Source organism: Glycine max, chromosome 4, assembly GCF_000004515.6.
Source record: "Glycine max cultivar Williams 82 chromosome 4, Glycine_max_v4.0, whole genome shotgun sequence".
In the NCBI taxonomy this organism is placed as follows: domain Eukaryota; kingdom Viridiplantae; phylum Streptophyta; class Magnoliopsida; order Fabales; family Fabaceae; genus Glycine; species Glycine max.
In genome coordinates, this window is record NC_016091.4 from 17,473,035 (window position 1) to 17,485,139 (window position 12,105).

At 36.2% G+C, this 12,105-nt stretch overlaps 1 protein-coding gene and 1 pseudogene across 3 annotated transcripts in view; one reads left to right on the forward strand and one right to left on the reverse strand.

The window, feature by feature from the left end:
* The window catches only part of LOC100819656 (E3 ubiquitin protein ligase RIN2), a 37,373-nt gene extending 34,478 nt beyond the window's left edge, over positions 1-2,895 (forward strand). For all 3 annotated transcript variants that reach the window (XM_006578355.4, XM_003522832.5, XM_006578354.3), the window contains exon 13: positions 2,441-2,895. In XM_006578355.4, coding sequence (XP_006578418.1) covers positions 2,441-2,497 — 57 coding nt within the window. In that variant the 3' untranslated portion in view covers positions 2,498-2,895. The remainder of the gene's footprint in view (positions 1-2,440) is intronic.
* Positions 2,896-5,118: 2,223 nt separating this feature from the next.
* Positions 5,119-9,405, reverse strand: LOC106798507 (probable cellulose synthase A catalytic subunit 6 [UDP-forming]; annotated as a pseudogene).
* Between the last annotated feature and the right edge of the window lie 2,700 nt (positions 9,406-12,105).

Sequence of the window (12,105 nt, forward strand, 5' to 3'; positions counted from 1 at the left end):
GTCTACAAAGTCATTGCTAAACTGCTAGCTAATAGGCTGAGAAAAGCTCACCTCATTGATGAAAGGCAGTCAGCCTTTGTAAAAGATAGACAGCTGCTCCATGGAGTTCTGGTTGCTAATGAGGTTGTTGAGGAGGCTAGGAGGTTCAAGAGGTCATGTCTGGTCTTTAAAGTAGATTTTGAGAAGGCCTATGATTCTGTGTCTTGGCAATTCCTTTTCTACATGATGAGAAGAATGGGGTTTCATGAGAGATGGATTAGCTGGATCAAGGGATGCATCACCTCAGCTTCTGTATCTATCCTAGTCAGTGGAAGCCCAACCTCTGAATTTAAGCCTCATAGAGGCTTGAGAAAAGGGGATCCTTTGGCCCCGCTTTTATTTGATTTGGTTGCTGAAGGTTTGATGAGGGAAGCAACAAGCAAAAACTGCTTTCAAAGTTTCTTGGTGGGGAAGAATAAGGTGCGTGTGAATATTCTTCAATATGCTGATGACTATTTTTTTTGGAGAAGCTTCTATGGAGATTGTGAAAGCTGTGAAGGTCATTCTTAGAAGTTTTGAGATGGTTTCTAGACTGAGAATCAACTTTGCAAAAAGCCAATTTGGAGTAATTGGGCAATCAGAGGATTGGTGCCTTTCTGCCGCTGCTTACTTAAATTGTGCCCTGCTTCATTTCCCTTTCTGTTACCTAGGGCTACCAATTGGAGTTAATTTGAGAAGAATGGTGGTGTGGGAACCTATAATCAGAAAATTTGAGGTTAGGCTGAATAAATGGAACCAGAGAAGCATTTCAATGGCTGGCAGGATTACCCTAATCAATGCTGTCCTAACAGCATTGCCAGTGTTGTATTTGTCTTTTTTCAGGGCCCCTTCAGCAGTGATTAATAGGCTAACTGCCATTCAAAGGCAATTTCTTTGGGGTGGCAGCTTTGAAGGGAAGAAGATAGCCTGGGTTGCTTGGAGACAAGTGTGTGCCTCTAGAGATATGGGAGGTTTGGGGATCAAAGACATTAAGGTCCTCAACAATGCTCTTCTAATCAAATGGAAATGGCTGATGTTTCACCAATCAGATCAGCTTTGGAGCAGGATCCTGGTCTCTAAATACAAGGGATGGAGAGGCTTGGAACAGGGGCCACCAAAGAAGTATTTCTCTCAATGGTGGTCTGACCTAAGGTCTGTTAATGAGCGTCCGAGTATGGTTGATGTCTCTAATCAGTTTTCTTGGAAGGTGGGTAGGGGAGATCAGATTCTTTTCTGGGAAGACTCTTGGGTTGATGGTGGGATACCTCTTAAAGACCAATTTCCAGAATTATACCAAATTTCTTCCCAAAGATCACAGATTGTGGAAGATATGGGTTCTTTTTCTGAAAATGGGTGGGAATGGAGTTTCTCTTGGAGACGAAATTTGTTTGACAGTGAGATGGGGATAGCTTCAATATTTATTGATCAAATTGCAGCTATCAGTATAAATGGTAATCTGAAGGACACTTGGGTGTGGGGAGCTGAATCTAATGGGATCTTTTCTACCAAATCTGCTTACAACCTTATTAAAGCAGAGCAGTCTTCTGGAGTCCAATGTCTGGGTTTCCATCAGCTTTGGGATCTTAAAATCCCTCCAAAAGCCTTATCATTTGCTTGGAGACTGCTTTGGGATAGGCTTCCTACTAAGGATAACTTATCTAGGAGACTAGTTGACATTGACAATGATCTCTGCCCCTTTTGTCAAAGCCAACCTGAGGCTGCCTCTCATTTGTTCTTCACATGTGGTAAAGTTTTGCCTTTGTGGTGGGAATTCAATACATGGGTTAAGGAAGATAGAGTTCTCCACTATCGGCCGATGGATAACTTTCTCCAGCACTCAACTACAGCAGGAAGGAAGGACATCAATAGAAGATGGAAGATATGGTGGTTGGCTGCTACAAAGTCAATTTGGAAATTCAGGAATGACTTAGTGTTTCATAATCAGTCTTTTGATATCTCTAAGCTGGTGGACAATACAATTTTCCTCACTTGGTCTTGGCTGAAGGGGTGGGAAAAAGATTTCAATGTTCCTTTTCACCACTGGTCCTCAGCAATGTCCTTAGCCTTTATATAGTTTTGCTCTGTAGGGTTGGGTTTGTGGTGTCTTTCTGTTGGGTTGCTGTCTTCTGTATCTTCATCAGGAGATCTCTCTCCTGTGTTTATGTAGTACCCCTGGTACTCTTTATCTATTAATATAATTATTTTTGCAGTTCAAAAAAAAAAATATATTGTATTGTCAGGAGCATATATTATTTATTCAAAGTTTTAAGGGTTTACTTTCCAAATATTATAGTTGAAGGGTGTAGTTGCAATTGATCTATAGTTGAGGGGGTTTACTTGTTATTTTGGATCCATGATTTTATCATATAGATTGCTTGCTTGATGTAATGTGCATTAGAATCTAAAGCAATTAATATTGCAGGACTTGCAAAGGACAAATTCAGTCACGGTTACTGTGAATAATCTCCTCCAAATGTGACGTATCAAGGTGTATTATTTTACTCCTCAAGGAATATGAAGAATCAAGGACTTGAGAGTTACTACAATTGTCCTTGGAAAGGCATAGGCTTCATTTTATGTATATAGAGTCAGCACATTCAACCTGCTCTACTTAAGAAAGAGCAGAAAATATAGGCATGTTCTTGCTTTCTGTCTTCTCCTCGAATCTGTAGTAAAATAAGTGTGGGGTATGTTCCCAAGTTGGGTAAGTTCCTATCTGTCATGGTTCCGTTTCAATTGTAATTTTGAATCTGTTGCTACCTCCAAAATATGTTGTAATGTTCTTTCCACTCCCACTCCATTTTGCGGGGTTGGCAGAGAGAATGAGGGGAATATCAATTTCTTCAAGTGACTCAATCTGGGTCATGCAACATCTAATTCGAATGTGTTCTAAACTATACAGAACTTATACAATAGGTTTTCTATTATCACGGTGCGATTGGAAGATGGTAACAAAATAATTCAGTGCAAGTTTGGTGGTTGAGTTCAATTTATTTTGAATAGACATTTATTTATTTTTAGCTTTTCAGAAAGTTTTTAAGAGACAAACAATTTATTTCTCTAAGTGGTAGAATTCATGATTTATAAACAACTGATGTACCCTTTCAATGACAAACTCCTACAATACTTACAAATTATCTTATTCTTTTTTCCACAGAGGCTGTATGATCGGAATTGAAATAGTTGCACATATGAAATCCCAATTATGCGTTATATATTCAATTCAAGTGTTTACAACCTGTAATATTAGAATCATAGATCGTGCATTAATTTGATTCCAATGCTGATGTTTGTACGTAATAATAAAATGATAAAAAATAAATAATTACATAGTCCTTATTTTTAAATGATAATTCGTATATTTCTACATTATTATTTTTTCCCGAATACGATGAAATGAATCAAATGATGCAAGAAGACATATTTACTCAACAACATGGTGGTCAAGGCCTATGTTAGAGCAGTAGTTAATGTAACGATAGGTCTAATAGATAATTTTTCAACATGTACTTTTAAGATAGAGAAATAATTTAACAAGGTAAAATTAATAAAAACTTGTAAATTTAAATTAATTTATGCATTTCAATAACTTTAGAAGACTTCTTTTAAAAAAAACTTTAGAAGACTCATTTAACATTTTCACAAGTTAAGGCATAAGTCAGTTTAATTTACGAGAGAAATTTAATTTATTTTACTTTTTAAATTTATCTTATATTCTTATCCTCCTATAAATACTTGTTGATAAGTTTTCTAAACCAATTCAATTGAGAATTTAAATTTATATCTTGTATGAAAATAAAAAAAATACTTGTACATCCAATTTGTTGAGGAAAAGATGGTTTAACCTCATGGTTTCAATGAATAACAAATAAGGTGATGAATAAGGGTGTTAATTGCTAACGAGTTTTTTTTAAGTACATATGAAATATTTAGTGACTTTTGTATGAGAATTACATATGTCTTATGAAAAATTGTCATTAGTCTTATGGTCTTATACTCTTGTTATCTTAAGAACCATTCAACCTTATGAAGAAAGAAACTTTCTTTTTCACAAGGGTGTCATCATTGATGAAGACAGAATAAGAAACAAAAAAAAAAAAAAAACATGTTAGTTCGTAAGAATGGAAAAAAGATCTACCAATTAAACTCTATCTATTCTCATTTATATACTAAAAAAAGAAATTCACTAAATTCTGTAAATCCCAATTAATTTTTTTTCTTAAACTATCATTAATTGGAATTTGATATCAAACACAAGGTCTCGATTATATAAAGGATATTTTAAAGATAATTTCATTAAAATAAATTAAAAGTAATTGAGATTTACTTATATTTGAGAATAAATAATTTGAACTGTTTTTTTATTATAAAAAAGAATGGAGGGAGTATATATTATGAAAGATAGATACATAGATAGATAATAAATAGATATTGTTTCATTGTAATGACCAAAAAATTAAGTCACATTTAAGCTAACACGTCAACTAATAAAAATATATTTTCAATATACTTTTGAACTAATTTACTTATTTATCCGTGCATCGTGCATGTCCATATCTAATTTTAAAACAAGACTACAATGATGGAATGCCTTATTTTGTGAAAAAAAATCAAACAAATACTTATCTTTCTTGCATCCGAAACAAAGAAAAGAATACAAGGCCCTAAACTAGAGTTGAATAAAACATACAATTATCACATGTTAAAAGTGTCAATAAGTCAAACAACCTTCCTCATAACCCACAACCAAACAATTTCTAGTTTGCATTAGAACTTTTATCATCCATGCATCATAGCATTTTGGTTGGAAAAAAAAATTGTAGCTAATTGCAATCCAATCCACATTCCTCAAGAATGGGCCCATTTGACTTGGGTAAAAATGGATCAATTTTCACCCACAAGACAGAAATGAAAGAGGAAAGGGTGTTGCTAGGTGCACCCAACACTTAAGGGGAAAAAACTAAAATACCCTTGATTTGTAAGCCTTTTAAGTTGATCTGTAAAAGGTTTACGAATCAACTTGATCTATACAATTTACGAACCACCCTCACGCACACCCATCACAAATGCGAAGAAAGCGCAGGAACAATTTTGACATTTTTAAAAAATGCTGGGTGCACCTAGCAACACCCAAGAGGCAAGAAGGATTGCCCAGACTAGAACAATGGTAGGAGTCCTGTTATGCCTACCTATCATACCTTTGAGGAAAGATACAAATGAAGAATTACCCACAAAGAAAACAAGAGTTTACCAAGTAGAGGCCACCAAGACTCAAAGCCATTGTTTATTACATATGAGACTTCAACAACTCCAACAATTATGTTTAGTGTCAACAATATTGTTGGTATGATTAGTAAAGTGGTCCACTTCAAAGCAAACATGTCAGAATTCTCCTTGTCATATGCTTTTGATGTCACAATGAAGTATGTATTTACACCTCCTAAGACCTTAAACATCCGTGAAAACACTGCAAGAAAATGTGTCGAAACCCCTCCAATCACCCAAAATTGCTCATTTCTCCATTCATTAACTGTAACACCACTCCATCTCATCTCTAACACAATTGTATTAAAAATGCAAAAGAAAAGAGACATAAACCACATGCCAACTGCATTACTGTGCTGCAATGCCAACAAGAATATTGATAATAAGCATACATATTGATATTATTTGCAATATTCTAGCAAAAAATTAGAAACCAAGCCACCTTTCCCTATTTCCTGTCCCTCTCTTTTTCCCCTCAATTATAGTGTCAGATGAGCTAAAAAACTAACAACCAGTGGAGTGATACTTTTTTAATTGTGTCACTTTTTAATTGAAGGGATAGGAAATGGTGATAGGTGATTTTAATGTATTTCTCCAAGTCACTCACTCATAACTTTAACACCAAGTAATTAGAGGACATGAGTGACAAAAATCATAGGCTAAAGCCAATTAGTTTGAAAGAGATGCATAATAAGAAGGTAACGTTTTGATTGATTAAAATATTATCAAATTAATTACACATGCTCTTATTTATACTGTTTATTGGGCCAATTATCTGTAACTAATTTCCTAACCAACCAACTAATCATATACTTTATTAACTAAGACTAAGGTTGCAGTCATACTATTAAATTAGAATACTGAAAAGCTCTTTTGGATAAAAAAAAAGATAAACTTCATACCCTAGGAATGATAAATTTCCCATTGAGGAAGCAAACAACAGGGAGGGTGCAATATACCACCAAAGGTATTGATGTCCATGGATATACTATGGAATTTATGTAAGAAATATGTTGCAACCACTTTAGTCCTCCATATCCATACCAATAAGGGAAATGTTTGCTCATGAATATTTCAATGGATCCAAGGGCCCATTGAAAGGCTTGTTGCAAACCAATAGAAAGGTTTCTTGGGGTAGATACTTTAAATCCAGGTCTCCTAGGAGTACAATATATAGATCTCCATCCATGACAATGCATTTTAAAACCTGTCAATATATCTTCTGTAACTGAACCATAGATCCACCCAACCTGAGCAATTAAAACAATTCTTTTAGAGTTGAATCCATGCTTACAAGTTACAACTTGAACAAGAAGACTTGAAGAAGAACATAGTAATGGAAAGGTTTCCTTGCCTCTTTTCCCCATTTTGTTTCTCTTCATAGCCATAACTAATGACATGTATTGCTTATGTAAGTTGAAAAGCAAGGTTTCCATGCTTGAGTGTCTCACCATCCACTAGTTGAGTAGATGCAATGAAAATAGGAGATTGTCCAAATTTCTTGGCAAACTTTGGATTTGAAATGTGAGCTGATGTTTCATCTTCTATGCTTGCATTCAATGTTTTACTAATTTACATTAGACAATGATATTTTTTTTATAAAATCATTTGGTTCCTACTTCATAAGTTTCTTCACTGAACCTTATATTTTTTTTCCAAAGAACAATTGAAAAGTAAAGTGTTTCTAATCTGATTAGCATCTTGGCATAACTGTTATATATGACAATGCAAAAGAGAATTAATTGTAACTTGCAGGCAAATATAATATAGTACCATGTTCAATATATTTCAAAGCACCTTCAACTATAGATGATTCAGAATGTACTTTTCTATGACTAGTCTCCATTATCTCGAACTTGGGTGTCTTCAACTTCTTCCTCTTCCTCTTTCCCATACAACAACATCCACAACAGCACCACTCTGGCCAACAATTGCATGTCTTGGTTGGAGGCTTCTTTTTTTTTTCTTGGAGAATCAAAACCATAGAGTGCTTGCCTTCTAAAAACACATCATGTCCTAATATATGTAGGTCCTTGTATACCATCCAAGCCTTTCATGTTAATCTAAAAGAAAAGAGAGTTAGCTTATTACAATTCCATTTAGAAGGGAAATTCAAAGAAATAAGTTTGTTTTTCTTAGAGTATTCATACACCAACGAATCCATTTGTTTGATTGACATATTGCTTATCACTATCAATACTATCAAATCTGTGAGAACTGAGCATAGGAGACCCTTTTTCTTAATAATGGGTCCATCATGAAACACATTGCCTCTCTTACAACTTTGCTATTATTGATGCAATGATTATAGTCCAAGTTCAACATAGAAGGCACGTTCAAAAGCACAGCCGACACTCTAACCTGTTAGATGGAATCATCAACAAAGAAATACATTAGAAAGTTTGCACTAAATTAGATCATTACATAAAATTGTGGAGCTTTCTCAAGCTTCTTGTCACCTTCATTTTTTGTGTGTTGCTTACCAATGCATTCAATGATCCATAAAAAGAAAGAAAATCATGCGAGAAAAATGATGTGTAAAAAAAGTAGAGAACACGTTGGTCTTCCTAATAGGTGCCTGATGCTAAAAAGATATTCTCTATCTAACAATGCTCATGTGTTCTTATGGTGTCTCCTGAGATACTAAACCCCGATTCCTCATGATATTTTAGCCTAATCTTGATCAAGCATCGTCCGCAGATTCCTCTTGTAAGACTAAACTCAACCAGGACCACATTAAGACAAACATATTCAACTAAATTGTCGCACCCCGATTCCTCGTGAAAGCACGACAACTCAGCCCTGCACTATCAAGGACTTTAGAGTCAGACCAGTTTCCACTATTGAATGATCCTAACAAAGCATGCATCTACGTGATCAAGGTAAAGGCATACTGGAATGAAAATCAGATAGCACAGAGAACACACAAAACATCATTAAATAGATAGAAATATATTTACATTAGGTACCTACAGGGAAGATCCAACAGAGGATTTAGCTTTCCATACCAGGAAGCCTTCTTAACAACAAAGAGAAGAACAAGATGAAAGATTGTAAAAATATAAGTGGTGAGAATGTCTCCTTCAGCTCTAGGATCTCACAATCTCTCACAAACTCATCTCAAGCTCTCAAACCGACTCCTGCTTCAAGCTCTGGTCTCTGCAGATCTTCACACAACAAAATATCTCAAAAACTCTTTGGAACTTGGACCTTTCTCTCTCTAGAAACCCTAGACATGCAAAGCTCTGAATCCTAGTCCAAACTCTCTTTCTTAAATCTAATTTCAGGCTTAAATAGGTGGGCTTTTTCGTGCTTATGCGCTTAGCGCACTTATGGACTGCTTAACGCACGTTAGTGATTGTTGGCTTAGCGCGCCTTTCTCGCTTAGCGGATGAACTGAAGCGGTGCGCTTAGTGAGATGAAGTGGTGCGCTTAGCGAACCTGTACAACTCATCTTCTTCCATAATCTTCCTCGCGCTTAGCCCAAGAGTGTTGCGCTTAGCAGACGCTCGCTAAGCCAGCAGATTGGCTTAGCGAGAAGGTGAAAAACAACACTTTCCAAAGCTTGCCTAATTAACCTGAAATTGAGAGAAAATGATTATTAAACACATAAAATGAGAATACTTAGTATTTATTACCTATACTCAACAGAAAATACTTATAACACTACAAAATAACCATAAATTAGGAGAGTTTGATACAATTTATACAAGTTTTATACATAAAAGTTAGTCATTTTCACCGACTAATAGAGACCAACCACACATAAAGAGCAGGTGTGCAATAGACAATTCTTACATTTCTCTTCTTGCATCTCAGGTTGAACGTATCATATGCATCGACCAAAACAACGATGATCAGGCTTTCCTTGCGGTGATGATAAGCAAGAAAGGCATTGATGGCATCTAAGTCCACTAGCCCGTTTACATTTGGAAATAGTATAGTCCCAAACACCAACAAAGCTAATATGTCAATGAACGAGGTCCACTTTCCTTGATCTACCAAAGCTTCTGCCTTCTCCTCCAAGCGCTTCCTTGGTATCCCTACCACCCCATTCTTATATTGCTTCACTCGGTCTAACTCTTGTGCTGAGATCTTGACCACTTTTGATGTTCTTGCCATGGAAGGATAGAATCCAGAAAAAAGATATGGCTTCCTTCCTCCTAGCGGGCATCCTAAGATCCCTTCGAACATTTCTATGGTTGGTACCAACTGAAATTCCCCAAACATGAAGCATCTGAGTGACTGGTCATAGTATTAAGCGAGAGATGTTATGGCTTCAACGAACACTTCTATCATGGCCAAATCACAAATTTTTCCATATGCCTTACTAAAGGCTTAACGTCAAACTTGATCCATCCTCTACCGTAGCTCTCGCAAGCTAGCTAGTTCTAGGTTCTTGACTTTGACATGATATAACCTTTTTTTAAAAGAGGGCGCTTGGTTCGACCCCATGTTTGCTAGAATGAAAATTTTGATGACCAATACTTCAACACCCTATCATAGAGGAGGTACGATGAGTGCATCAGGGCATGTTTATGCTATGCATGACAAATGCGTTTATCTATGGACACAAGAGCTCAGAAGACCCTCTCTTCTTACCCACATTGCATTGGGCATCATGGTTCGTTCGCAGTCATTACCATGGTGCCCAATGCATGCAATTAAGAAGGCGATGCATGTGACATGCTAGAATTTCTACCCGGAATTTTGTAAGTGTTACATTTAAATAATTATATATATATTATTCAGTGTATATATATATATTCTTGGTAGAAGTATGTACATTGGGGGAAAGATATGCGGGTTAGACTAATTAACAAAGAGTAACCCATAACCGAACGGTTATAGATTAATTCGTAATTAATTAGTCTAAAAATTATCGTTTTGCGTGCAACTTAAAATTTAAAAAAACCAACCTTTGAACCACGCTCAAGGTCTCATTCTGAGCGTTTTGATATATATATTGCCTACTTTCGAAAATGGGCCCCGACGAGTGCAGAGAAACTGGAACAAGAAAGGCGGCACACAAACCGAGGTAGGATTTCAGCACCCAAAAGGTCCAATTTTTTCTCCTTTGTGGCTGAGTATGAGGTCAAATCAAAGGAAAAAGGTGGGCCCTTTTGTTCCATTTAAAATGGGACATGTGACAATTGCTTTTAAAAAAAGAAAATGAAAAAGAAAAAGAAAAATCATTTTTTATAAAAAGCCCAAATCTTCTCTCTCTTCCTTCAGAAAAATTTCAGAAGCTTTTCCTCCCTTCCACGTTGCTTTTCTTCTTTCTTCTTCTCCACCATTGTTGCCTCCATTGAAGCTCCAAATTCCTCTTCCTTTCTACCCCAAATTGCGAGGAAAAGCCCTTTTCGGAGTCTTGGAGCATACCTCTACTTCGTGGGGCTTTAAATTTCAGGTAAGGGTGGACTTCTTCTCACTTGAAATTTGTGAGTGTTGGGTTTTTGGGAGCTATGATGGGTAGATCTACTAGGTTATTGCCTTAGGGTAGTTATTTGTGAAGGAATTTGTTGAAATCATGCTAAACTTGACATGTTTGATGTGAGCAAAACTACCCATGCTGATTTAGGGTTTTATAATGATCCTTTCTTATATATGTATGCTTAAAATATTGATAGAAAACTGGTAGAGATGATGGGGAGAGTTAACTTAGGGTTAAATGTGAGAATGGTAGTGTTGTGAGTGGAAAAGTGTGAGATTTTGAGGGTTAGAAAAGCCAAATTTGGGGTTAGTGGAAATTGGAGTCTAAGGTGAGTTGATTCTAGTTTATAATGTCAATTAGGACTTGTAGGAAAGCTTGGGCATGGCAAATGAGAAAAATGAGTGACAAATGTGAAAGGAAAGAGCCATTTCTAAGGTAAATTGGGTGTTGAGAGGTCAAATTTTGAATAGGTAGAGATTTCATCTTAAAACCAGTTTGAGCAAGTCTAAATCAATGTTATAGACTTGATGAAGATGAGAGTTTATCCCAAAATTACCCAATTCTCATTTTCACCTTTCAAACCTTGAGAATTCACTAAATTGGTGGGTTTTGGATACCTATATTTTGCTTTACCTTGGTTTGAAGTTTGTTTTTGGCTTGAACATGATTTAGACATGGTTTAGGACTTGTAGGATCCAATTTGAGTGAAATTGGATACAAGCAAGCTAGAATTCGAAATCTGCCACATTATGCAGAAAAATGATGTTAAATTGTGTAGTAGATTTTACCAAATGTGCAGAAAAATAGTTGTGCAGTGCTAGTCACAGGAAGGGTAGTACATCTCGTGTTCTAGACATTTTTTAGTAGATCCCAACGGTCAAAAATTAGATTTCTGTATTAGGAACCTCCAATAAAATTTTCAAGGCGATCCAATGGTTAACAAATCGAAACGAAGAGAATGTTATTGGGGCATGTGAGTAGGAAAAACTGTGGAATTTGAATGAGCTTTGTACAAAGTTTTCTACCTCCACTCTATTTTTATTGGTTTAGGTTAGTTTCATGACATATGGAATTGAATTGTTTGGATATTGTGAAAGCTTGGAGGGGTTGATGGGACCCGGTGCTGAGAGGAACGAGGATAAGGGCTACGTAGGAGTGCGTTAGCTCAATTTAAAGGTGGGCAACTAAGGATGGTGTGCTTATGCCTGACTTGTGGAAATGGGAGAGTTGATTTGCACCATCGCCCGATCGCCACCTAGTACCACATATGACGGGTGCCCCATAATCCAATAAGCTTGATATGAGGAAGCGTGGAAGAGTCAATCTTCCTACTTTTGTTTGTTGACCACAGAGTGGTACCTGGAGATATGTCGCGGGGGTCAAGAGAC